The sequence below is a fragment of the Castor canadensis genome, chromosome 8, assembly GCF_047511655.1.
Source record: "Castor canadensis chromosome 8, mCasCan1.hap1v2, whole genome shotgun sequence".
Classification (NCBI taxonomy): Eukaryota; Metazoa; Chordata; class Mammalia; order Rodentia; family Castoridae; genus Castor; species Castor canadensis.
The window spans coordinates 25546888-25574871 of record NC_133393.1 but is presented as its reverse complement, the minus strand read 5'-3'; the positions used below and the strand labels follow the sequence as shown (position 1 = coordinate 25574871).

At 43.9% G+C, this 27984-nt stretch overlaps 1 protein-coding gene across 3 annotated transcripts; it reads left to right on the top strand.

The window, feature by feature from the left end:
• The first annotated feature begins 292 nt into the window (after nucleotides 1-292).
• LOC109687279 (HLA class I histocompatibility antigen, B alpha chain-like) lies at nucleotides 293-25001 on the top strand. 3 transcript variants are annotated; one of them, XM_074082616.1, is made up of 11 exons: nucleotides 293-427; nucleotides 823-1037; nucleotides 1930-2140; nucleotides 3800-4799; nucleotides 14102-14236; nucleotides 18877-19173; nucleotides 21023-21298; nucleotides 21897-22172; nucleotides 22297-22394; nucleotides 23023-23059; nucleotides 23650-25001. In XM_074082616.1, exons 5-11 carry the CDS (start codon nucleotides 14176-14178, stop codon nucleotides 23658-23660), a joined length of 1056 nt encoding a protein of 351 aa, XP_073938717.1. In that variant the 5' UTR covers nucleotides 293-427; nucleotides 823-1037; nucleotides 1930-2140; nucleotides 3800-4799; nucleotides 14102-14175; the 3' UTR covers nucleotides 23661-25001. The 3 variants fall into 3 exon arrangements, with proteins under 3 accessions (XP_073938717.1, XP_073938719.1, XP_020020699.2); XM_020165110.2 differs by lacking the exons at nucleotides 293-427; nucleotides 823-1037; nucleotides 1930-2140; nucleotides 3800-4799 and adding an exon at nucleotides 13945-13967 and having other exon boundaries at nucleotides 18989-19173; XM_074082618.1 differs by lacking the exons at nucleotides 293-427; nucleotides 823-1037; nucleotides 1930-2140; nucleotides 3800-4799 and having other exon boundaries at nucleotides 13418-14236.
• Nucleotides 25002-27984: the final 2983 nt, after the last annotated feature.

Sequence of the window (27984 nt, the reverse complement as noted above, 5' to 3'; positions counted from 1 at the left end):
TACTCTAAATGAATTAAATATCTTTTCAAAAGGTTTTAATTTCTAAAATGGTAAATATTTATAATATGATCCTCATAAAATTATCTTGGGAGTCCATACTGATTTCTAAGAGTATAGAGATCCTGAAACGTAAATCTTTGAGAACCTCTGGCTTAAGTCCAGCACCAGTACTAAGGGAGACTGTGTGCCGAACCGCGCTAACCAGGGTCAGGTCTTTCTGCCTGGATACTGGTGACGCAATTTCAGTTCACTCCCATTGCCTGTCGGGTTCCTAGAGAAGCCAATCAATGTCGCCAAAGTCGTCACGGGTTGAATGCGTCCGGACTCAGATTGTCGAAAAATCTCGAAGATGTGATCGTGGCGTCCCGCGACCGCTTCCAGCTATTCCAGGGGACCTGGACCCGGACCGTGAATGAGGCCTGGGCGGGTGAGTGCAGGGTGGGGAGGGAAAAGGCCTCTGTTGGGGAGGAGCGAGGGGACCCGCGGACCCGAGCGCTGAGCGCGGGAAAGCCACGTCTCCGCCAGCCCCGGCCTAGAACCCTCTGCAAATCAGCTACTCTCTGTCCTGAACCCCGCCCCGTGCTCCCGCTCCCTCCTCTGCCATCTGAATCAGCCACGGCTCTTCAGATCCCCGATCGCTCCCCCACCAATCCCACCTAATGTTCTCCGTCGCCCTCCGCCCCTTTCCATCTCCCGAGCCGCTGAGCCCCTCACACTTCCCGCCCCATTAACTTGGGACTCGGATTCCGCGCCTGCAGGAGGGTCGCGCCGGGTCTCCGCGGCTCCCCGTCCCCAGCTCCCACTCTGTGATGTATTCCCCAGCCCGCCCTGCTGCGGGGTGCCCCGCTTCACCGCCATCCGTTACGAGGAGGACGCGCTGTTCTACAGCGACGCCGCCAGTCCTAGCACAGGGCCGCGGGCGCCGCCGGTGCAGCAGGAGCTGCGAGTTTTGGGAGAACCCAAGGATCGTCTTGAGGTTGAACGTTTTCCAGTGAAACTGAGGGCGCCACTTGGCCACTACAACCGGAGCGAGGATGGTGAGTGACCCCGGGCCTGGGTGGCAGGTCGCGACCCCTTCGCGTCCCCCACGAACTGGGCGGGGGTCGCCTTCGGTCTCCAAAGCCGAGGTTCATCCTCATCCGGTTTTTTGTTTGTTTGAAGAAGGAAAGGAATCTGTACATTATGGCCATAGCGGGAATGGTGTTGGGGATGGGGGGCAAGTGTTACCAGGGAGCTAACAAGAGCTTTGTGGTTATACAGTGGAAGGAACAAAAGGGGGTGGGGGACGGGCGCGGGTGGCTCACGCGTGTAATCCTAGCTACTCAGGAGGCAGAGATCAGGAGGATCGCGGTCCAAGCCAGCCGGGCAAAAATAGTTCGCGAGACCCTATGTGGAAAAACTCTTCACAAAAATAGGGCTGGAGTGGCTCAAGGTGAAGGCCCTGAGTTCGAGCCCCAGTATCGGAAAAAAAAAAAAAAAAGTATGGGTTTGGGCAAGAAGCGTAGATGGGCAGTCTTAGCCGGGTTTCATTTTAAAATCCGCGGGTGGGCGTGGCGTGACCGGTGGGCGTGGCTGACGGTGGGCGTGGCTAGGCGTTCACTCCCTCCAATGAAAGCTCGGCTGCGCGTGGGGCGGGGCTGCGCCTGCTCCTAGGGTCTGAGTGGTTCTCCTACCTTCGCGGGGTTTTCCTCGCACTGAGCAGAGACCTGCGGTCCTGGACCGCGCCAGGCAGGGTGGCGCACATCTCTCCAGCCAAAGTGCAGGCATCTGGGGAAGAGAGGCACCGGAAGGCCACCTGTAGGGGGAGTGAGTGGTGTGGCTCAGGGGATTATTTGGATCTGGACATTGTGAGTGAGCAGTGAGTTATTCGGCATGTTGCCACTTACAGCAACTGCCCTGAATTTATTCATGATTCTTTTTGTTCTGTAGGATGCAACCGCTGCCTTGCGTGGGACTGACACAAGATTTTTCAAGTCTCTCCCTTGTTACTTGAAGAACCTTTGATTTCCTTTTCTACAAAGGACATCTGTCTTCCTGTCACTCAGTTTACCCTGTTCCAATGGTCATCCTTTGTCTTCTTGGTGTGATGTCTGACACAACTCATGCCGTTCCTTCGCCTGTATGGAAATTTCTAGAACAGGTAATGCAGACTGGAATCTAGGAGATGTGGGACTTGTTTTCAAACATAGCAAGTAATGTAACATTATCTATTTCATACTGATCTGAACCTTAACGTGATAAATATGTATAAGAAAACAAATGATCCCCTAGAGTATTTTATTTGGTTATTAAAGCATAGGGAAGGAAGGAGTCATCTGAACTATCTTAGTGTCTTAGTGGTAAAGAGATTGGGAAACACTGCTCTGGTGCTATAAAATAATCAGCCATAAGAAGGGTGTCCCAACCCTGTCTCCTGAAGGGAATGCTTCATGACTGGGCCTCAGAGAAAAGAGTTGCTTGCCTAGTCCATTACCCAGGAAGAGATGTACACACACCGTCTGACTGAGAGAAGATGAAAAGCCCCGGGCCAGTTCACCAGCCCAGGACATGGGAGTTACCTAACCAGCTCCAAGTTCTGAACAGTGCAGAGCCTCCAAAGAATTGGTGTCACTCACACCCAGCAGACAGTATGAGCTAATCCATCCATTCAAATCAGTGTACCTGAGAAGAATTGTCCTCCCCATGAGACAGAAAAAGACTGTAGAATATTGCTGCTATAGTTTGGACCTTAAGTAGCCCACAGAGATCCATGTGGTAAAGGCAAGCCTTTAAATAGTGCCTATTTAAAGAGGCACTATTTAAGAAGTGGGGCCTAGTGGGAAGTCTTTGGGTCATTACGGTGTGACCTTGAAAAAGAGAGTGACACCCTGGTCTCTCTTTTTTTGCTTTCTGGCTAAGCACTTCATCATGATGTGCTGCCTCACCACAAGAACAATGGGACCAACTGACCATGGACTGAAACCTCAGAAACTGAGCCAAAATAAACCTTTTCTCTTTATAAATTGAGTGTCTCAGGTATTTTCTGTAGCCGTAGAAAGCTGACTAACACAATTTTAGAACATTTATTTATTGAACTGTGTCCACTGCAGAGCCTAATGTGGCTAGTGGTAGTATTTCAACCAGTGTTCTTCATTCTTTCCTCAGAGGACATCTTTGCACATCATCATAAACTAGTTGAGGATTCATAGTTGAGATGGCCAGTTCCTCACCCTAGCATAACTCAGAGACTTAGGCCAGGGAAGCAGGGAGGACACAAGTGGTCACTGTACTGTTCTGTACTGAGCTGCAGGAGCTAGGGATACATCAGAGGCGAGAGTACACTTGAGCCACAGGAGGAGGCACTGTACAGAGATGGAAGAGTATGAACTATAAGCTGTATGATTGGCCTCAAATCTGTGATCCTAGGAGTTTTTTTAACCTTTAAACAAAACTTTTTGGATTTAGAAAGAGGCCAGGGTTCACCTTTGCAATTCTTTCAGGAAAAAAACATAAATGCAACTTACTTTCTAAGTTAAAAACAAAAGTAATAAGACAACATGGATAGTATATGAAATAATTTGAGATTCCAACCTTTCAAGGAACATTGAAAAATGACTATACTTTCTGAGAATGTTTAACAATGTTGGATTTTGAACTTGGGGCCCCATTCCTGTTAGTCAGGTGTTCTACCACTTGAGCCATGTTCCCAGCCAGGAATATTCTTTTTTTGATGTGGTCTACACATGGAAACTCCAGTCTCCCATAGTTTCCTTTCCTATTAGCTTATCACCCTCATGTCTTGTTTCTTTTTTCTTATTAGCTGCTTTATACACAGAGAAAGCAATGCTCAGCACTTCCAATAGCATCGCTGCTGGTGGCTTGGATCAGAACAGTGTTCATGGTAAGAAACTGAAGATGTGCAACCTGGACCTGTACCCCTTCTCCATGGAGACCTGTCTGATTGGAGATGAGAGAAGAAGTTCCACTGCACCGAGATTAGGCCCATGCTTATTCTTGGCATTTTTATTCACTTAAAACCAGATAAATCCTTTGAGTCCTGACTACTCAAACTGTGGTTGATGGGCTAGCAGCTTAAGCTCCATCTGGAGCACTGTATAAATGAGAATTTCAGGACCAGGACCACTCTGCAGAATCAGGATCTGCATTGAACATGCTGCCCAAACCATTTGCTACACTTACTAAAGTTTTAGAAGCACTGCTCTAGGACCATCTTTCTCTAAGTGTAATCCTAAAACACTCAGAGCTTTTCTTAAAAACCAAATTTCTAGGCTCACTGCAGGACTGTATATGGGTCCCTGGAGGTAAATTCTAGAATCTGCATTTTCAGCAAGTGCCCTTGGTTCCTGTGCGCATGCAGATGTAAGAATCCAGTGCCAGATGGAAGGAATCAGTAGAGATGGCTGTGGGCTGGAATGGAACAATGACATTTAGGAACTGTGCACCATGTCACAGCCCCTGCTGGAGATCAATACAGCAGATCCAGTTGGTTGTGGAAAACACAGACCTCTCCCCGTGGCAAGAATCATAAGGATGCAATGACAAGAGACTATTACAACTAGCTCTCACTGATGGCCAGGTGATGAAACCCAGGTTCTGATAGTGAAAATCCCATGCTGGTCAGGTTCTCACAAGAGGCCACGGGAAAGCCATGTCCATTTCAGGAATTCCAGCTCCACTGGGTCCCAGGTCCATCCAGGCCAAAGAATGAGACTGTTTGCCACAGAAGAATCTTGCAAAGTTAAAATGGTGGCCTCATTATCTGCCTTAGTAATAGTCACCTGCCTCATCCTGAAAACAAGGTGAGTCTACCATCTGGGGATTTTCATCCAGGTTCCGTTTGGATTCCGGAGTTGGGAGAACCCTGAACTGTCCCCTGGTGTCCTTCATAGCCAGAATCTCCTTCCAGCAGAGTGAGAGATCCTCCTTTTCTCAGAGACTCCCAAGCCATGTATAACTTGCAATCTCTCCAGTGAAATAGCTCCACTATTCAGTGGCTGGTCCCAAGTAGTTTCCCAACCCAGCACCTGGGGATTAGTTTGGAAGTTTTGGGAATGATTGAGTAGATGGCCCAGTAGTGCCTCCACAGTCACATGTTTGTCATCCTTGGAGACAGGGAGATTTGTGTGAATGGTGACCTGGTACAGGACCCCTTCCACTGCTAGAAACAAGAGACCAAGGATTTGACATCCACAGACTGGAAGCAGGAAACCAGCATCTTACCCCTGACTAGACTTGGAGCAAATTACTTCAGCAACTCATGTCTTGTTTTTTTCACATGCAAAACACATTCATTCCTTCCCAGTACCCTCAAAGATTTAACTTTTTTCCATCAGCACCTTTTAAGTCTGTCTCTAAAGCCAAAGTCTCATCTAAATGTCATCTAAAACATATATGGATAACACTCAAGTATTATTCATTCTCAGGAAATTCTCCTCCAGCTGAAGCCTGCAAAATCAAATAAGTTACATCATTTCAAGGTGTAGGATAAACATTCCCATTCCAAAAGAGAGAATTAGGAAGGAAGACAGACGTAACAGTCTTAAATAATCTTCTGGGGGCTAAAGGCATGGTTCAAGTGGTAGAGCACTTGAGTACCAGGGGACAAAAAAGTAAACTAAATAGTTAGACAGACTTTTTGGGTTTTTTTGTTTTGTTTTGTTTTGTTTTGTTTTAGCAGTACTGGGGTTTGAACTCAGGGCCACTTGCTTGCTAAGCAGGCATGCTACCACTTGAACTACCATATCAGTCTAGGTTTATCATTAAAAATGATAAACAACTATGTAGTATTCCGTAATTTATCTTAGTCATTTCCATTCAGTTGGGTATTTTTATTAGTGTATATGAATTATACAAAAGGGTTTCATTGTGATATTTCCATACATGTATACTTTGATCAAAATCCCCCCCTCTATTACTCTTTCTTATCCTCCGACCCCTTGTCAACTCTTGTCTTTAGGACTCAATTGAAATGTCACCTCAGGGAGGATGTCCTGAACAATGCCCAGATTTAGATGAGTGATCTTGATCTGTATTCCAAATGCCTGTCTTTTCATTTGGACTATTGTCTTGGTCTCTTAGTACTGCTATTAAAAAAAATAGCTGAGACTGGATAACTTACAAACAATAGAAATTTACTTCCCACAGCTCCAGAGGTTAGGAAGTTCAAGATCAAGGTCCCAGCAAGTGCAGTGCTGGTGTCTGGTTAAGGTTCACTCTGTAGAGGGCACCATCTAGGTGTCCTCACATAGTGGAAGGGACAGAAAGGCAAAAGGGATGAGCACATTGCAGAAGAGGTGGAAAGGCTGAACGTGTCCCCTCCAGTGCTTTTATAAGGCACTAATCCCATTCATGAATGTGGAGCCTGCATGATCTAACCATTGCCTTAATGGCCCCATCTTTTGTGAATCTCCTGAGGAGATATGAAAGAAACATCTGCCTCCTAATTGGAACAACTCCCATAACCCAAAGAGTAACTTATACAAGTCTAGCTTGATAAGTAAATGAGTTTTATTTGGAGGTTACTTACAGAGCATTGGGTGTTACCTCCGTCAGCTATACCACCGAAGTTCTAAAACCCCTTGATTAGGTTTTTCCTTTATGTGGGTTTTAAGAATCTTGGGCATCTTTAGAGCAGCAAGCAGGGAGGGAGTGGTGATTAATAATCTCTCCAGGAGAGCAGTTGTTTACAGCACATGCTCCTTTTCCCTGAAGGAAATGTCAACAATCTCAGTATCAATTGTCCCAGTCTGTTTGATGAATTACTTCTATTTATGTTCTTGCCTTGGCTCTGGGCCAGGGTCTCTGGTGGGTCATCATGGTGGCTCCTGCCTGAAGATGGTGATGGTCATGTTAAGCCTGGAGGACCAGTTTTCCCATACCCCACCTCTTAATATTGTTTCACTAGGGATTAAGTATCAATATGAAATTTGGAGGGAACACAGACATTCAAACTACAGCATTTATTTGTTATATAAAGACAAGGAGCACATTTGACTTCTACATTTGTATGTACCCAGTTCCTGGCAAGTACCAGGACCAAAATAAATGTAATTTGAGTTGATAAATTAATATTACCCAAAAAGGTAGTCAGGGAGGACTTCTTGTGTCTAATAATGGCAGGCTAGGCTATCTATCTGGACCAACTCATTTACTGAATGGAGCCATTTATTTTGATGCAATATGCCTTGCTTATGACTACAGAAATGTCCAATATTTGAGGGGTTATTATGTAAAGACTTATTCTTTGTGATATAAATGACAGATCTTTGTCCTTCCTATGAAAGCTTCAGAGAGACAGAATTGGTCTCATATTTTTAGGTTAAATTAGACTCAGCACTGAAGTAACTTGTTTTCATAAACTGTGCATTCTCAGTTGTCACTAAAAAGATTCAACCACTTCCTCTTGATATTACACACAGATCAACATTGCAGAGATCAACTATCTGTTCTCTTCCTCACTGAAGTTGCCAGGTGTCAGAGGATCTGGGGTACACTTGCCATGTAATCCTGGGCTAGGCCCTTCTGAGTCCCATTCCTGTTAGTTTCTCTTCAATAACAGTATTTCTCACCAATGTCACAGAGTTATGAGTAGATCAACTTGGATAGTATATGTAAGTCCTTTTTTCTCTGGCAATGAGATCTCACTGTGTAGCCCAGGCTGGCCTAAAACTCAGTCTCCTGACTCAAACTCTCACTTGCTGGAATTACAGACATGTACCACCACACCCAGTTTACATGTAAATCCTTGTGGGGTTTTGTGTGCGTGTGCTTTTTTCATTGTATTATGAAAACCTAGGTCAATCCTTTTTCTTCTCAATTTGTTTTTATCACACATCATTATAAGAACAAGAAAAGAATTTTTTAATGGAAAAGAAAAAGGTCACCATCAATTCCAGTACCTGATAACATAATCATTCTTATTTTTCTCTGTTCCTTTCCAGTGTGACCAAGGACAGCTTTGGCTTTGGGAACTCACATGGGAATCATTATAGATTAAAGCACAGGAAGCCCTACCAGTTCCAAGTAGCACCAAATGATGCAATAAAAGTAATGGTGACTGCTCTGGAGGATTAGAAAGAAAAACTGAAGTGAGAGTTAGTTTTGGATAAAAGAAAAATAAATGGAAATAATTTGCTTTCTCCCTGTCATTAAGCAAGTATTACTTGTTCCTCCTCCCTGCTGTTCTGTCTCCTCAGGTCCTATGTGCAGATAGGTGATTGGGATCCATATCAGGTCCTTTTCCCTCTCCAAAACTACACCAAGATAATTCATCCTGAACACATTATGAAGAAGGAAGGAAGGGAGAGTAGAAGAGAAGGCCTGGGTTTGGGGATCTTCTGTCTTCTGCAACATTGGTGCTTGTCCTGAGAAGATTTAGAAAGAACTCCAGAAGAGAAAAAAAAGAAAGGATGACTTTACCCACTCTGAAGTTACCCCTTCTCCTGATGAATGCTGGTCCCTTTTGTCCTGCCCCTAGTAGAATTTGGGCAGAAGTTCAGCCAATTAAGTGCTTTTGACCCTGTGTCAATCTTGCAGCTGGCACCATGCCACGGCACACATTCCTCTGTCCCCAGCCTGCTTGTCTCCCTTACCTACCTTCCTCATCTTTTTCAAGCAGAGTGGAGACAGTTGGGTGAGGAATAAGTTCTGGAAAATAGAAGACCCCTGGGAGAAGTGTAGGGGAGCCCCATTGTGGGGCTTTCTGCCTGCCTTTCTTTGAGAGAGCTCCTCCACCTTTCTCTTTCATTTTGTGTTGAATCCAGTTGAGATCATAAGTTTCTTTTTCCCCACCGGCAGCCAGGAAATGATTCTCTTCCTAACTAGGTCTGCCTACACCCAGTAATCTTATTGAATTACTCCCTTAGTAAATCTCCCTCTATCTTCCTTACAAAATCTTCCCACAGGTATGCAGTTAGGGAAGGAAAGGACAGACAAGACCTGACATTGATCTTAGTCACACATCTACGAATAGAACCTGAGGGAACAGAATAGTAGCAGGGAGAGCATGATTAACAATTGTTCAATGGAGAAGTAAAGAGAAAAAAAAGAACATGATTACCTCAGTTGATATAGAAAAAGGATGTGACAAAATTCAGTATCCTTCCATAATAAAACACTCACACAAGTCAGCTACAGTGGCTCACGCTTATAATCCTAGCTACGCCAGAGGCTGAGATCGGTAGGATCCTGGTTCAAGACCAGCTGGGGCAAAAAAGTTAGTGAAACCCCATCTCAGTGGCACGTACCATTCATCTGAACTATGGAGGAAAATGTAAAAATGTTTGTGCTCCAGGCCAGCCTGTCATATACATGAGATCCTATTAGAAATATACCTAAAGCAAAAAGGGCTATAATCCCAGCACTCAGGAGGCTGAAGGAAAAGGAATAAAAGTTCAGGGCCAGCCTCAGCTACATGGAAAGACCGTGTCTCCAAAAAGAACAAACAAACAAAAATCAACAAAGAATTCATCAGTAAAGCTATCTGGTCCTGAGTTTTTCTTTTCAAGAGATTTTTTTTTTTTTTTAGCACTCTGAATATATCATTCCATTCTCTCCCGGCATATAAACTTTCTGCTGATAAATCTTCTGTTAGACTGCTGGCAATCCCTTGACACTTCTCTTGTTTTTAGAATTCTTTGTCTTGAACTTTTGACATTTCTCCTATAATATGCCATGGAGAGGACATTTTTTGGTCAAATCTAATTGGGGTCCTTTGTTCTTCCTGGACCTGTGAGAAGATCCAGCTTGACCTGAATGCAGCCATCTTGGCCACTAGATGGTCCTACCATGCATTTCAAATCCTATAAGATAATCAATGTTAAGATAGTCAGCCAAGCATTTTGTGCCAGCTACTGGAACCACTGCTGTTCATTAACCGATGTTTAATATATTAATTGTTGGTTTTTGTAGGGGTTGTTTTTTTGTATGGGTTTTTTTTGAGGGGGTGGAGTTCTTGGACTTGAACTCAGGGCCTCATGCTTGGTAGGCATTTGAACCATTTCACCAGCCCTATTTTGTGTTGAATATTTTCAAGATAGGGTCTCTCGGACTGTTTGCCTAGGCTGGCTTCAAACCGCCATCTTCCTGATCTCTGTTTCCTGAGTAGATAGGCATACAGACATGAGTCACCAATACCAGACATGAGTCACCAATACCCTCGCAATAGTTTCTTTAACCTTTGTCTATCTTAGCATATAATCTCCTTCCTTCTGCCTCAGGCTGCAGATCCTCCTTTTCTTGCTGCCTAGGATGCTTCTGTCTATAAATCCTTAGCAGACTGAACTTTGTGAGATCCTTGGTTTGTCTGTTTCTTTAGTCTCTGCCTTTGGTGGCTGGTTCTTGTACTCTGGGTTTTTCTGAGACAGACAAAAAAAAAAAAAACTATGACATATATCCACAACTTTGTTTTTCCAGTGATTCATTCTGATACCTCTTAAGGCTTCCTGTGTAATGGCTAAGCACCTCATAGCAGAAGGGTATACTGAGGTCTCATCCATCTGTTTCTTTTTACTGCTAAAGATACTGTTGTTGAAAACTCATCCGACACAATTGGTAAAGATGATTGTTCCCTGCCTTGGTCATCTAAACAGGCCTCACTGATCCAGATTCCTGTCCACACTGCTATGATTATCTAAGGAGAGATTGTTATTGAAGCTAAGTGAACATTTTACTATTCTTTCTAAATTTTTATAAAATTTTCTGGACATTACTGGGGCTTGAACTCAGGGCCTCTCACTTGCTATGCAAATGCTCTACCACTTGATCCATACCCCCAGCCCTAAATTTTTATAACCTTCAAGTTCTCCATAACAAAAGGTTAAATTTTTTTTTAAATCTAACAGTATGATGTTAGTGAAGTAAATTATAATACATACCTCAGAACATTCTGGCTCCTTGAAGTAATGGTTGATTCCAAGTGTCAGTGTGTATTGAAGTACTCCTTACAAAGTCAAACTGAGAACAGTTTGCAGCAAAATAAACAATCATGGAATTAGATTATAATCCATAGGATAAAATATATATCTATGAGTCCATAATGATAAAATAAATTGTGATTTTACAGTGCTAGGGATTGAACCCAGGGCCTCACACATGCCAGACAAATGCTGCTATATCCCCAGCCCTTTTTTAATTGTATTTTGAGACAATCTCACAAAGTTGTGCAGGCTGACCCTGATCTTGAAATCCTCCTGTCTCAGTCTCCCAAGTATCTGAAATTACAGACCTGCACTACCAATTCCTGGTGAAAATAAATTCTTAAATAAAGGAGAAGAGACAGCCCTTACAGAATTCAGTAATGACTGCTAACAGTGTCCCTTGTGTTAAGTCATGATAATAATTGGGAGAAGCAACAGCATACTAACTGGAAATTTAAAAGGGAGATGGTGCCCTGCACTGATGGCTCACACCTGTAATCCTAGCTACTCAGGAAGCAGAGATTAGGAAGATCTCCTTATCCTCCTGAAGCCAGCCTAAGCAAATAGTTAGTGAGACCCTATCTTGAAAAAAACCTTATAAAAAAGGTCTGGTGGAGTGGCTCAAAGTGTAGGCCCTGAGTTTGAACCCCAGAACCGCAAAATAAATCAATAAAATAAAAGGGATATCAAAGGAACAAGATAGCCAAAGAATGTCTTGGTAAGATCCCATGGTGATTTAGAAATCTGTGTACATGCCCGAAGTTATTTCTGCTTACGACAGACTTGATAAGCTATTAGAAGCTACAAATAAGTAAATAAATAAATAAAAGAAGAACCAGATATAATGCTGGCTACTTAGGAGGATCATGATTTGAGGCAGTCCAGGCAAAAAGTTATAGACACCCCATCTCAATCAATAAAGCTGAACAAATACCTGTTTTTGAGTTAGCTAAGCTATTCTGGGAGCTTAAAGAGGAAGACTGTGGGCCAGGCCAGCCCGGGCATAAACATGAGACCCTATTTGAAAAATAACTAAAACAAAAAGGCTCTACGGGAGTATCTCAGAGTGACATCATAGCAAGTACAAGGCCCTGAGTTCACACCAGTACCACCAAAAAAAAAAAAAAAAGAATATTGGAACATTGATGTTAATTCTTTAAAGTTCTGGTAGATTCATCAGTAAATCCATTGGGTCCTGGATTCTTATTTGTTGGAAAATTGTGTTACTGCTTCAATTTTAATACTTGAGGTGCATCATTAGGCTATTTATTTGCAATCTCTGGGGTTTTTTAAATTTTTGTTTTTGTTTTGTTTATGTAGATGCTCATAGCTATAAATTTTCCCCTTTGCCCCCACACTTGCTGTAATACAAAGGTTCTAGTAGGTTATGTCTTCATTTTCACTAGATTCTAGGAAATTTCTAATTTCCCCTCTTATTTTTTCAATGACCCACTGAAAAATAGCGGAAAACCCTTTGGAAGTCAGTATGGAGGTTCCCGAAAAAACTAAAAGTAGACCTACCTTGGGTGACTTTGATCATGTATCTGAAGGAGTCTAAATCAACACACAAGAGAGACACCTGCCTGGCCATGTTAATTGCAGCTGTGTTTATTATAGTCAAGGTGTGCAGTGGGCTGAGGTGCTCAACAACCAATGAATAGGTAAAGAAAATATGGAGCATAGAAAACTATTCAGCCATAAAGAAAAATAAAACTATGTCATTTTGCAAGAAAATGGATGGATCTGGAGAGCATGTTGAGATAAACCAAGCTCAAAAAGCCAAATATCACATGTTTTTACTGATTTGTGGAATCTGGATGCAAAATAATGCTGATAGTAATGGGACCAGAATGTAAAAGGACGACTGGAGGGAGGAATGAGTGGGAATGGGGGAGAGGATACACACATATATACACACATATATACGATAAAGATAGCATAAGGAAACCCACCAAACACTTTGAATGGGGGGGAGGTGGGAGTGAACTTGTTCAAAGTATACTGTACCCATCTGTGGAATTATCACAATGAAACCCCCTTGTAATATCAACGTTTGCTAACTAAAAGTAAAAAAAAAAAAAACGGCTGGTGGAGTGGCTCAAACGGTAAGACCACCTGCAGAGCAAACATGAAACCCAGAGTTCAAACCCCAGTGATGGTAAAAAAAAAAAAAAAAAAAAGTAAAACAAATTGTAGTGAACCATTTCGCTGTAAAACAGTGAATGAAAAAAGGGGGAAATAGGGTCAGGTAATTCTCACATAATAGTGTTATTCTTTGAACTGGCAAGCCTGGCCCATCCCCCGGTCTCCGCTGACCAATCAGAGGCTGGGAGCAGAAAGAGGGCGAGTCCTGTGTCCCCGGGATAATCAGCAAAGCCAAGTAAACAGAACCATCCAGCTGCAGACTGGGCGAACACAGAAAAGGCTACCAGCAAGCTTAACGCTCAAAGTCCACATAATCCAATGTGTGTAAAATTTAAAATTACTTTAGCAGGGGAAAATGCAAGTAATCAGTTGAAAGCATTTGAGGAGAAATGCGGGTTGAGCATTTCCTTACAACCGCAGCAAATAGGACGCTCCTGGTAGGACCTGGGCACCCACGGCCAATTCGCGCTCAGCACCCAGATGTGGGCCAGATGACAGTCCTCATCTCACCAGTTTTGCGTTCCTTCTGACTGGTTTCCTGCCCTGTAATTGGAGAGTTAAACTAGACACAAACGCTCGGATTGGAGGAAAGGAGAGTAATGGTGTCTTATCTTTGGGTCCTTGCCAGACTTTTTTCCTATTTGCTCATCAGACGTTTTATACTGTTCGCTTTTAATATGATCATCATGTCTGCATATCACGTTTAATACATGCCCCCTTAACATACGTGTTTTCCAAGTTGCAAATCATTCCTGGTTTTTGCGTGTGCAAATTTAACTTTGCTCACATTTAGTGAGAAAGTAATCATGAGTCAGAAGCTGTCAGTTCTGTGCCCTGGGCGACAGTCCTAAATCCTAAACTCTGAGGTGACAGGTCTCTAAGCCAGCCCTTGCTGCGGATGACTTGGTGAGGCGCTGAACATGCGAAAGAGAGATCATTTTTTTGTGTCTGGGGACTTTATCTTTTCTGCACACCACCATGTTTGGAAAGGCTCCAGACCAGTCATTTCCCCTCCCCTGACTTGTTTCTGTTTTGACAAGTGGAGGAGACCAGAGAGACTGGGCGACTGGGCGACTCTGGTTGCGGGACTGCTGGCCAATGCGACAGCCGTACCATGCGGTGGGCTCCTGTCCTCTTCGCTGCGGTGCTGGGCTTAGCGCAGGACTCCGGAGCCGGTGAGTAGGGCGCGGGGAAAGCCGGCTGGCGCAGTTGCTTGCGGGAGAAAATCAGGGGGGCGAGAAAGACCCCGATCTGGAGCCTCAAAGCACTTTCAGTTCAGGGGTAGCCTTCCAAAATCTTGGCGGGAGCGATCACCGACTCCCTTCACCCGAGGACAGTGTCTGGCAAAGCGGCGAGGACAGCGTCTGGCAAAACGGCGTGTGGTGCAGCCAAGATGGAAGTTGACAGAGCTCTGAGTTTCTGTCTGTCTAGGATCTCAAAACAGACGTTTTTTGGAGTTTCGGAACCACTCAGAAAATTCAGGGTTGGTGAGGATTTAGGACAGAAGGCGCAGTGGTAGAGCACATGCCTAGCACGTGTGAACACCTGGGTTTGACCTGTAAAATGAAACAAAAGATCCCCATCCGTTTGTTATGTATCATTCTTGCCCTTTTTTTTTTTATTTTTTATTTTTAAGCGATACTGGGGCTTGAAGCTAGGGCATACACTTGGGGGCAAGCACTGCACCACTTGAGCCACTCCTCCAGCCCTGTTTTGTATTGGGTTATTTTGACATAGAGTCTCTTAACTTTTTGCCTAAGGCCGGCTGCAATCCGGTGGTTCATGCCTGTAATCCTAGCTACTCAAAGGCAGAGATCAGGAGGAGAGAGGTTCGAAGCCAGCCTGGGCAAATAGTTCGTGAGACCCTATCTCAGAAAAAAAAACCCTCACAAAAAAGGGCTGGTAGAGTGGTTCAACGTGTAGACCCTGAGTTCGAGCCCCAGTACTGCAAAAAAAAAAAAAAAATTTTGCCCTCCCAAAATTATTACAATATTTTCAAGTGAGAGAAATGTGACTATGCTTAATTGTTTTTTAAATTTATGCTTTATAGGCATGAGCTACCACCCAGCTACTTAGGAGGCTTTGATAGGAGGGGCAAAAGAGCCCTGGCCAAAAAAAAAAAAAAGTTAACAAGGCCCTATCAAAGAAGAAGCAGGCATTGTGGCATTCCAGCTCCATGGGAGGCAGAGGTAGGAGGATTTCAGCCCAAGGCTGGCAGAGGCAATAAAGGCTGACACCCTATCTGAAAAATAACTAAATCAAACGCAGAAGAAAGAATAAGAAGGAGGAGGAGGAGGAAAAAGAAAAGAAGGAATAAGTCTCATGCCTGTATTGTAGCTATTTTGGAGGCTGAGATCAAACAGACCAAGGTTCAAGGCCAGCCAGGTAAATAGTTAGCATCTCCAAAATAACCAGAGCACAATGGACTGGAGGTGTGGCTCAAGTGGTAGAGCACCGCCTAACAATCACGAGGCCTGAGTTCAAATTCTGTACTGTTACTAGAAAACTGGTCCCTGGCCTCCATGCCAATTCACAATTTACAAATAAGGAGAGCAGGGTTTTGAGGAAAAGGAAATAAGGTTTATTATTCATCAGATTAAGAGGCGGACAGGGAAAGTCAGCCTTTCAAAGCACCATCATTACACTTCTGAGAGAAAATGTCCACCATTTAAAGGGGAGTTCAGGGGCTCAGATGACTGAAACGACACGCAAGTGCACCATGGCCACTGGCTTTGATTCTCCAATTGTCCGCGCCACTTCTCTGAAGCTGTATGTGTTGGCTGGCAGGTTTACTGTACTGTTGGTCAGAGAGCTGGACGGTGTAATTGGAGAGCAAAGGGAGTTATTCTTCCTTACTGGATTCTTTAGCAATTAGACAAAGAGGGAAAGAATGTCAGTTTAATCAGCAAACAGTTATCTGGTCAGAATGCCAGATTTTTTTTCTTTTGTGATCCCTGTTACATTTCTCCCACTGTCAGCTTGTTCCGGGAAAGAGGCAATGCAATCATCTAACTGCTTTCTGCCATTAGTTAATTCCTGGGCCCAAGTAAAGAGTTAGTGCTCCTCAGCAGAAGCATCTTCTCAGCCCCTGTTACAGTACCACACACCCACACATAAAAAAAAAATGTCAGGACTTAACTGCTGAGTGAAATGTCTCCAGAGAGAAAAGTCATACAGAAAATGAAGCAAACTCATGACCTTTGTGTGTGGCCACTCAAGAATTCTGTGAGTTTCCCCAAGAATGGAGGACTAATTGTACTGATCACACTTTTTTTTTTTTAGAATCTTGCTGTGCATGAGTAAGAGATATTTCCAATTAAACCTTGTGACAAAGCCTCAGTGTTCTCACCTCTAACATAGTTAAAATGTCCACTTCAACCTGGGTGTCAGTAGCTCATGCCTGAAATCCTAGCTACCCAGGAAGTTGAGATCAGGAGGATCGAGGTTCGAGGCCAGCTCGGGCAAATAGTTCATGAGATCCCATTCCAAAATAACTAAACCAAAATGGATTGGAGGTGTGGCTGTGCCTTCTGATCTCTGAGTCCTAAGTAGCTAAGATTATAGGCATGAGCCACCAGTGCCCAGCTGTGCATTTCTTATCTGACTAAATGGACAGTCACCCAAGAGCTGGATGCACTCAACATTAAAAACAATAAATAATTTCTCTTTAGCTTCTTTTTTTTTTTTTTTTTTTGCCCTTGTTTTTTTTTTCCCTCTCCACACTCCTGTCCTGGACATGGTATTTGATTATTATGGTATAATAAAATTAATTATGTATCTGCTGTATATGATTTATGCTCCTATTAACTTCGTAAGGTTCATGGATCATTCATTTAGTTCTCTCTCTCATACATATATATGCGTGTGTCTGTATAAGAATAGTGTATACACTTACGTATTTATGCTACGTACTTGTGATGGTTAATTTCACGTTTCAACTTGACTAGACCATAATCATAATATTCAGATTTTTTTGGCAGTACTGAAGTTTGAACTCAAGGCCTCCTTGTGCTTGCTAGGCAGGTAGTTTACCACTTGAGGTGCACCTCCAGCCTGATAGTCAGATATTTTTTCAAACATTCTGATTGTTTCTGTGAGGGTGTTTTGGGATGAGATTTACATTTAAATTGGTAGATTTGGGGCTAGCAGAGTGGCTCAAGTGGTAGAGTGCCTACCTAGCAATGGTGAGGCCCTGAGTTCAACCCCAGTACCACCAAAAAAAAAATTTGGTGGATTTTGATTTTGAGTAAAGCAGATTGTTCTCCATAATATGGGTGGATCTTACCCAATCAGTCAAAGGCCTTAACAGAGAAAGACTAAGCTCCCTCACAGAAGGAATTCTGTCTCCACCCTGCCTTCGGACTCAAGTTGCAACATCAGCTCTTTGTTACCAGTCTGCCTACCCTACAAATTTTGGATGTGCCCCCACCACTGCATGGGACAGTTTGCATTTGTCCCTGCAACTACATGAGACAATTCCTTTGTCTTTCTGTGAAGTTCCCTGAGATAGCACTGTTACAGACACTAAGAATACAGTGAGCAACAAGAAAGAAAACTTGCTGGTTTGTGGACTTTATTGGCAAGAGATGGTGAATAGGTAATCGTGTGATGTTCCTTGATCATGTAGGCACAAAGCAGAAGCAACTAAGCTTGCTGGGGCTGAGGAGTGGGGAGAAAGTTGAGGCCTCCCTCAGAGAAAAAGTTCAGCAGCTTAAAGGGTACAAGACCAGTGGTAGCCAATAGGTAGGGGAAAGTGTTCTAGATGAGGGAATTATAAGTGCTCAAAAGTTCTGGGAAGCCACATCTGTAATCTTAGCTACAACAAAGGCAGAAGGAGGAGGATCACACTTCATGGCCATCCTTGGCAAAATTGGTGAAAGCCTACCTCAAAAAACTTAACTAAAAACAAAAGGACTTGGGGGTGTGGCTCAAGTGGTAGAAAGATTGCCTAGCAAATCACAGACCCTGAATTTAGCCCCCAGGACTACAAAAGAAAAAGAAGAGAGAAAATAAGTTCTGGAAAAGAAAGGATGCATTTGACAAACAGAAACCAGATCCCAGAAGGGCCAGCTAGATGGCCCTGGGCCTTTTTCCCTATCAGCTTCATTGTTACATACAGAAGTTGAAATGTGCAACAGGAAGTGACCAACCCAGTAAACAGGATATGATGAGATCTGGCAGTGACAGTAGAACAGGGGCATGGAGTGGTGGGTTGGGGACTCACCAGAGTTGAGATGCTATAGCATCATAGCAGGGACCTAGAAGAGAGTCCGGCTTCACAGAACTTAGACCTCAGCCATGCTTCAAGGGTGTTTCCAAATCACTGCTTCTTCAGATCCCTGGATTGCTCAATTGAGAACTCCTTCATGGGAATTTCTTTTTCTCTTCCCCTCTCCCCACTCCCATACTGGGGAATTGAACCCAGGGCCTCATGCATGCCAGGCAAATGCTCTACCACTTGAGCCACACCCCCAGCCCTAGTGGGAACTTTTCATTGAGGCCTTGCACTTACATTTCTTTGTCAGTTCTCTGAATTCTCACAGTTGCATAATGTGTGGAATTTGAGCCACTTTTTTGGGGGGTGGTACTGGGGTTTGAACTCAGGGGCTCATGCTTGCTAGGTGGGCACTCTACCACTAGAACCACTTCACCAGCCCCTGTGGGGAATTTGAATTCACTTGGGCTGGTGGGTTGTTCTGCAACTGTGTTCCCATTGTTCTATGTGTCCTGTCTTTTTTAATACACACATACCGGGAGTTGGGTCCTCAGTCAATAAATACCATAGCTTACTCTGAATCCATGGTTCCTACCTCAGGGTTGCACTCTCTGCAGTATTTCTATAGTGCTGTGTCTGAGCCAAGTCCAGGAGTCCCCACCTTTGTTGCCTCTGGCTTTGTGGACGGCCAACTCTTCATCCGCTTTGACAGTGAAAAGAAGAAGGCAGAGTCTTATGCTCACTGGTTGAAGGAAGAGCCAGGTTACTTTGATGATGAGACCAAGATCTTCACAAATCGGATGAAGATTTTCCAGCTAAGCCTCAGAAACGTGCAGCAATACTACAATACCTCTGTGATCCAGACTGCCAGCACAGATTTCCCACAACAGCAAGCAGGTATGAGCCCAAGAGAAAGCCAAGGGAAGCAGAGCTGACCACCTCACCCAACCCTCAGAGACGCGAGGCCCTCAACAAGTACCTTGACAAGTTGTCACTTGAGACAACTGGCCTAGTCAAGGGCTAGGGTCTGTTTGATATTAATTCGTTCAGCATTCAGCAGTCTTGACAGGATATAGATCTATACCAAGTTCACATCTTTGAGTGCTAGAAGTGGGGAATCAGAAACACATATCTAGCTGGGCACTAGTGGCTCATGCCTATAATCCTGGTTACTTGGGAGAGGATTGTGGTTCGAGGGCAGCCCAGGCAAATCTCCAAGATAACTGGTACAAAGTGGACTGGAGGTGTGGCTCAAGCAGTAGAGCACCTGCTTTGCAAGTGTGAAGCCTTGAGCCCAGAACCGCCAAAAACAAAAGAAAATCACATCCTAGTGTCCACAAAATGCTTACAAATACTGTAGGGAAGTACCCTCATTTCACTGTGACATTTTCATACTTTCATACTATGTGCTTCAATCATACATACGCTATCTTGTCCCCTTCCCTTCTCTCACTGGTCCTCCTCTAAGCCCAATTCGTCCCGCTTTTTGCCTTCATGTCTTTTTTGTTCTTTTGTTTTTAAATCTAGATTCCACACTGAGAGAAAACGTGCTATTTGTCTTTCTGAATCTGGCTTATTTCACTTAACATGATGATCTCCTCCGGTTCAATCCATTTTCCTGCAAATAACATTATTCTGTACTTCTTTATGGATGAATAATACCCCATTGTGGACTAAGAGCCTTTCTATACTTTATGGATGCATAATACTCCATTGTGGGCCAGGCATGTTGGCACATGTCTGTAATTCCAACATTTTGAAAGGCAGAGGCCGGAGTCCAAGGTCAGCCTGGGCTGCATAGCAAGACCCAGTCTCAAGGAAAAAGCAAAACAAAAATACTCCATGGTGTATCTAATACCACATTTCCTTTGACCAGTCATCTGTTGATGGGCACCTAGGCTGATTCCATGACTTATGAGTTTGTGAAGGGCCCTTAAGCCAGTAAGTGATATAATGAAAGCTGAAAAAGTGAGGCTGCTTCACTTGTCACCAGTTGATTCTAAAAGGAACAAGTATTCAACAAGGTTTGCCACAATTGGTACAGATCTTGGCATAGTCACAACTTTCAAAGGGCTCCTGTAGTAGCAGGGGAGACACAACATCCAGTGGAGTTGGTATAGCATGTGAGTGTTGTTTTAGGTGCCTGGACCTGAGGATTGTGAGAACCCCAAAGCAGGGCACAATTAATCCAAGCTGGGGCCATCTCAAAGCTAGTTCAGTCATATTGGAAATTTATTAAGAGGAGTTTGCAACAAGAGTTGCTCCTTATTAATGCTAAGTTTGCATTCTCTAGACCTGGAGGAAAATTAAACTGAGCACAGTGTGTCCTTTTGAGGTAACACTGGGATCCTGTTTCTAGGAAATTATATTTAGAATCTGAAATAGTAAGCACAGAAGGAGATCTATGGGTTATGCCCTAACCCTTCCATGTACACAAGGCAAACAGAGAACTGTGGAGGGTAAATAACTTGTGCAAACAACACAGTTCATGGAAACCCCTAGTCTGTACCCTCCTGTCCAGTGTTGTTTCACTTCATCATGGAACCTGGTAGAAGCCACTGTCCACTGCAGAGATGACAGAAAATAAAGGACATCAGAATCAGGGACCAGACTAGGTTGTTAAGAGTGCGAACATCTCCCAAGGAGAAGCCAAGAAAAGTACGAGGGTGGGGGAGCAGGGACCATGATGTAGAGGTCTTGAGGGTATGTCTGCCCCTGCTGATTTACCTCTCTTGCGGAATGATAGGACCCCACACCCTCCAGTTCACCTATGGTTGTGAGCTGCAGGAAGACAGCAAGACCAGGGGGCACTGGCTGTATGGCTATGATGGCAAGGACTACCTGACTTTGGATATGGACTCTATGCAATATACAGCAGCCTCAGTACTTGCCTACCACACCAAACAGAAATGGGAGGCCGCTGGAAACTCAATAGAAAAAGACAAGACATATTTGGAGAATGAGTGCATCGTGTGGCTGCAGAAATACTTGGAGCTTGCAGGGGAGAATTTGAATCGAACTGGTAATGACCCCCCCCACAGCCCACCGGCTCAGCCCTCCCACACCTCCCTGGCAGGGGCCACTTCTTTCTCCATAGCTTGCAGTGGGAGTGAAAGGTGACCCTCAGGATGACTCCAGCACTGGGTGGGTGGGAGCTGAGAGCAGCTTTCCCACAAGCATATGTGGGTTGGGGGCACCCCCATCTTGAGTCTCCTGGCCAGTGCTACCTTCTGATATCCTCACTGGGGCAAAACTCTCAGGAAACCTCTAGGTACATTCTTGGGCTCTTGGGTGCTTCTCACACTTCTGCCTTCTTCCTTGCTAGAGACACAGCTGTGAGTATCATGGACCATTAACTAGAAACACCAAGGGCTTCATAAGAGGGTGGAGAGGCTCAAAGTGGCTTTTCCCATGGATGAAAACGTTGGGACTGAACATCCAGGTCTTTTTCTTGGATCCTTGTTTAGCTTAGGATGGGTTCCCTCCACACCCACCCTGATGACACCTGCTATCTAGTCCTGTCTGGCAATCAAAACATCAGAGTGATGATGCCTTGGTCATTAGAGCAGATGCTATTCAACAAGTCTTTGCATGGGTCCTCCCTGCTTTGTCTACCACAGAGCATCCCAGGACACGTGTGACCCACCATCCCATCTCTGACCATGAGGTCACCCTGAGGTGCTGGGCCCTGGGCTTCTACCCTAAGGAGATCACCCTGATCTGGCAGCTGGATGGGGAGGACCTGAGCCAGGAAATGGAGCTTGTGGAGACCAGGCCTGCAGGGGATGGAACCTTCCAGAAGTGGGCAGCTGTGGTGGTGCCTTCTGGGGAGGAGCAGAGATACACGTGCCATGTGCAGCATGAGGGGCTGCGTGAGCCCCTCATCCTGAGATGGGGTAAGGAGGGGGCGTGGGCATGGACTGTCTTCTTAGGGAAAGCGGGAGTTGTTCAGGGGACCCTCAGCAAGGTCAGGGCTGAGAGCTGGGGATCAGGGCTCCTCACCTACTCTTCTCTTCTCAGACCCGCCGCCTCTGCTCACCACCCCCAAGAAAGTTGTGTGGATTGTAGCTGTGATGAATGCAATGATCACAGCTGGCATACTATGCATAGTTGCTCAGGTGGGTAAGGAGGGCTGGGCTTCCTCCTTCTGACCTAAGGGTGTCTAAGGGTTGAATTGCAATTCCTGCCTCTGTTAATTTTGTGGCCAGTGTGGTGACATTCTATAGTATGGCAAAACCTAGGAGGGACCTGGCCAGAGGGAGGACAGGCTCTGAAGTTGTGGGGGGAGCGGGGGTTACAGGCTCTAGGACTGTTATAGGTGCCCCAATACCAATGGCTTCCAGTTCCTGTGGCTGCCTCTGGATTCCAGGAGCAGGGGACATGAGGCCCAGAAAGTCTCACAGCTCCTGGGAAGTGGGCCTGCTTCTCATAGGACAAAAATTCTCAGATGCCTAAATTTCTTACAAGTGATTAAGTGAGAATAAGCCAAACTGCATTAGCAAATCTGAAGGGAGTGTGTAATGTGCGTGTTTGTGTGTGGGTACATGCATATATGCAAATACGTATGAACTACTGTATGTATGGGGGTCTGTGTATAAGTGTGTGTATGCAAGCATGTATGGGTTTTTATATGTCTATATTCGTGCATATTTATGAACAGAAATTGTGTGTGTGTGTGTGTGTGTGTCTTGATCTAGGTCCTCTTTATACTGGCCTTATACTGGTTGTTTCACCTTCACCCTACAGGTCAGAAGGAAAACAGATGCTTCCTATTTGCCAGCAGGTAAGAGGGAGCTGGGATGAATATTGAGAACTGGTCCTCATGACACTTGTAATAAAGAAGCAAGCTAAATGGATGGATCCCACTTTACAGGATTCTGCCTTAATAAAAATATCAAGCGTTCTGAGATTTACACAAATTAAGTTACTTAAACCTCCCAAGAGCCCTGTGACACAGGGACAGCTAAGGAAAACTGAGGCCACTAAAAGGTTAGATGACTCAGTGGACTGGGCCAGGACTCTAAGGAAACAGTCTGACTACCCAGTCCATACTTGGTAGTTACCCTCACTTGGTTATGTTGACTCCCATACCTGTCCACCTGCCACTTTATTGGTAATCTCCTCCTGTGGGCTTTGCCCAGCATCCCTTTCCCCACTGGGCACCCAAATTGGCTGGGAGTCATTGCATTTCTCATTGTCCTTACAGTTGGGTTGTGAGGTATAAAGTGACACTGCTGATGCGGTATGCTTGCTGGAGGTGGCAGGAAAGGGAATTTGCATCAGGATGTGTGAGGTGGGCTTTTCAGAAAGCTGAAAGGTAAAGACATCAGGAGTCATGTGCTTTATTCATCACTGTTTTATTCCCCATCCTAGAGAACATATGAACTTGGTCTCTGATGCCTTTCCCTCCAGCTGAGCCCTCGTAATACCTGCACTCCAGGGTGGATCTGGAGGCGTAACCTAACCACATCCCTGCCTGCCTGCACTTCCACTGTGCCTGCTACAGGATCCCTGAATGGTGTCAGAAGAAAACAACTAAGATAGGAAGAGAATTTAACATTTTTGCTGGGAAAGCAAAAGTATGTGTCTTCAAGAATAGCTGCCAAAAGTATGTGTCTTCAACTAATGTTGCTGGGAAAAGTGGTTATCTACCTGCAGAAAACTGAAACTAGATCCATGCCTGTCACCCTGTACTAGTATCAACTCAAAGTGAATTAAGGACCTTAATATCAGACCCGAAATCTTGCAGTTAGTACATGAAAGAGCACGAATATCCTAGAAACAATAGGTATAGGCAAGGACTTCCACAGTAGAACTCCAGCAGTACAGTAACTAAGAGAAAGAATGGACAATGAGACTACATGAAATTAAAAATCTTCTGCACAACAGAAGAAATGGTCTCTAAACTGAAGAGACCACCCACAGAGAGGGGGAAAATATTTACTAGCTATATATCAGACAAAGGACTGATAACCAGAATATACAGGGAGCTCAAAAAACTAAACTTCCCCAAAATTAATGAACCAATAAAGAAAAGTGGGCTCTCTTGGGGATATACCCAAAAGACTGTTACTCCAGAGGCACCTGCACATCCATGTTTATTGCGGCACTATTCACAATAGCCAAGTTATGGAAACAGCCAAGATGCCCCAGCACTGACGAATGGATTAAGAAAATGTGGTATCTATACACAATGGAATTTTATGCAGCCATGAAGAAGAATGAAATGTTATCATTTGCTGGTAAATGGATGGAATTGGAGAACATCATTCTGAGTGAGGTTAGCCTGGCTCAAAAGACCAAAAATCGTATGTTCTCCCTCATATGTGGACATTAGATCAAGGGTAAACACAACAAGGGGATTGGACTATGAGCACATGATAAAAGCGAGAGCACACAAGGGAGGGGTGAGGATAGGTAAGACACCTAAAAAACTAGATAGCATTTGTTGCCCTTAACTCAGAGAAACTAAAGCAGATACCTTAAAGCAACTGAGGCCAATAGGAAAAGGGGACCAGGAACTAGAGAAAAGGTGAGATCAAAAAGAATTAACCTAGAAGGTAACACACACGCACAGGAAATTAATGTGAGTCAACTCCCTGTATAGCTATCCTTATCTCAACCAGCAAAAACCCTTGTTCCTTCCTATTATTGCTTATACTCTCTCTACAACAAAATTAGAAATAAGGGCAAAATAGTTTCTGCTGGGTATTGAGGGGGGGAGAGGGAGGGGGCGGAGTGGGTGGTAAGGGAGGGGGTAGGGGCAGGGGGGAGAAATGAACCAAGCCTTGTATGCACATATGAATAATAAAAGAAAAATGAAAAAAAAAAGAAAAGAAAAGTGGGCTACTGAACTAAACAACTTTTCAAAGGAAGAAGTCCAAATGGCCAAAAAACACATGAAAAATACTCATCATCCCTAGCCATAAAGGAAATGCAAATTAAAGCCATACTAAGATCCACCTCACTCCTGTTAGAATAGCTGTCATCAAGAACACCACCAACAACAAATGTTGGTGAGGATATGGGGAAAAAGGAACCCTCATACACTAATGGAGGGAATGCAAGCTAGTACAACCACTCTGGAAAACAATATGGAGGCTTCTTTAAAAACTAAACATAGATCTGCCATAGGATACTGTACATGTGTAGGGCTGAATGAAACTCAACAACTCCCTAATCACCCAGCAGCATATGAACTCACCCACTCCTTAAGCTATAGGCCAAATTCCCTTATTTTATATTATTTTTCCACACAGATGCTGACCATTTGAGAACCATTTTTTTCCCATCACATTTTCCACATACTGCTGCACCCATGGCAAACACTGAATCTTTTTGTTAATTGTTAGAAAATAATGGGTTTCATTATGACATTTCCATTCTCGCATACTATGTACTTCAATCATATCCAAACTTCCATGCCCTTTCTTGTCCCCCTCCCTCTTCCTGTTAGTCCTCCTCCTCCCCTAAATAGTTCCCTTCTACTTTCATGCTCTTTTTTAAATCTTGATTCTACATATGAGAGATAGCATATGATATTTATCTTTGAATCTGAGTCTAGTTTATTTCACTTAACATGATGATCTTCAGTTGCATCCATTTTCCTGCAAATAACATAATTCCATACTTCTTTGTGACTAATTAATACCTTTTCTTTATTTTCTTTATCCATTCACTGGTTGATGGACACCTAGGCTGATTCCATTGTCTGCCTATTGTGAATAGTGCCACGATAAACATGGAAACATGGGCGTGCAGGCATCCTTAGTGTATGCTGACTTTGGATATATGCCCAAAAATGATATAGTAGGGTCATAAGTTAGTGCTATTTTTAGTTTTTTGAGGAACTTCCATACTGGCTGGACTCATTTACATTCCCACTATGAGTGTGTAAGGATCCCTTTTTCCCTGCATCCTTGCCAGCCTTTGTGTTGTTGGTTTTCTTGATAATACCCACACTGACTGGAGTGAGATGGAATCTCAGTGTACTTTTGTTTTGAGTTTTCTTTATAACTAAGAATGTTGAGCTTTGTTCATGCATTTGTACTTTGTGGGTTTGGGTTTTTTGTTTGTTTGTTTGTTTGTTTTTGCAGGGCTGGGGTTTGAACTCAGGGCCTTCAACTTGATCCACTCCACCACCCCTATTTTTGTGATGTGTTTTTTCGAGATAGGGTCGCAAAAACTATTTGTCTGGTATGGCTTTGAACCATCAAATGTGGTTGAAGTTTTATGTATTCATGTAAGAAAATAAAACAATGTTGAAATTCTTCAAAGAAGGTGTGAGTGGGAAAGAGAGAACAATGTAACAGTAAATCTAAGATCTATTGTAAACACATGTAAATATCACAATGTACCTCTATACAACTATAATATGCTAATAAGATACAAAGGGCTAACCTGTAAAAACAAGTAAAGTAAAGACGTTCTCTATCCTGGGAGCAGCTTTTCTGCCATATCCCTGAAAATGTATACCTGCTCCAAGAAAGGCTGGCAGCTTCCAAACTGAGAGATTAGGAGTCAGGAACAAGCAAGGCAAGTAGGCAAAAAGTTCAACAACAACTAGTTGGGAGTCACACAATAAAACAGAGAAAGAAAGTTAAGTCACAGAATATTTTTCATTCCTGTTTCACCATAAAGCAAGTGTTCCAGAACGAGTCTGCAAAACAGGATTGGCCTTAGGCTCAGCTACTCAGGAGAAGCAAGGGGTGGGAGGAGAAGCAGGTTAAGGACTATTTCCAGAGTTTGAGATCCAACCCCCTCCAAACTAACTCAAGACATGGCCATAAAAGGAACCAATGAACCTGCATTGGTTCAGCTCCTAGTTAGCACATGAGATTGGGTAACACCACTTACTGTGGCGAATAAAAATCCCTAGATACTGCAGTGTCATTGGCAACCCACTCAGGACCCCTCTCTTCCCATGGGACCTTTCATTCTTTTCCTTAATAAACTTTCCTGCCTCTAGGCTCATCCTTCCTTGCTTGCCCTTCCTTCTTTGACTTCCTGAGATGAGAACCCAGAAAGCACTTGTGCACAGAGGGGATTCCCTCCTTGTGCACACAGGCAGGGATCCAATTAGGGACAGAGAAAGACCTTGTGGACAGAGGGTGAAGGAAGCCCAGGCAAACTGCATTGGAGGGGAGGGGAATCCCTTCTCACTGGAGAAGTTCCTGCCTTACTTTCACTTTCTATTTCCAAATAAATCTTTGCTAAACTCTTTCACAATTTTCCTGCCTCCTAATTGTTTATCCAGTAGAGAAAAAAACCCATACTCCTAGACAGTAACAGGAGGTAACGGAGTTTATTAAACATTAAGGAAAAGAGTTACAAAAGACCATGGCGGAGCTGGAAGCAGAGAGAGCGTCTTCCTCTTTATAGGGGCTTTAAAAACCTACCCTAACCTGTGGGAAGGGAAGCACCTGAAGATTCCCAATAAATGAGGAGGGGTATGGTCATCCCTGGGCTGGTGTGGGGTGGTTTGAGTTGTCTCTGGGCCAGGGTGTGAATAACCTATACACATTTGCAACTGACAAAAAGACTCAGAGAAAGAGAAGAATGTTCAACCTGAAATACAATATGAAGTCATATATGTTTAAAGAGTCCTGAACTTTTCCTATCTTAGTCTGCCTCAGGGGCAAATAGTTCTTGAGACCCTATCTGGAAAATACCCAACACAGAACAGAGCTGGTGGAGTGGCTAAAGTGG

Coding starts and splice junctions, on each gene's coding strand:
- LOC109687279 (XM_074082616.1), top strand. CDS start 14,176: ATGCGGTGGGCTCCTGTCCTCTTCGCTGCGGTGCTGGGCTTAGCGCAG. Junction 21,299..21,896: donor GGAGAATTTGAATCGAACTG/GTAATGACCCCC, acceptor TGTCTACCACAG/AGCATCCCAGGACACGTGTG. Junction 22,395..23,022: donor TACTATGCATAGTTGCTCAG/GTGGGTAAGGAG, acceptor TTCACCCTACAG/GTCAGAAGGAAAACAGATGC.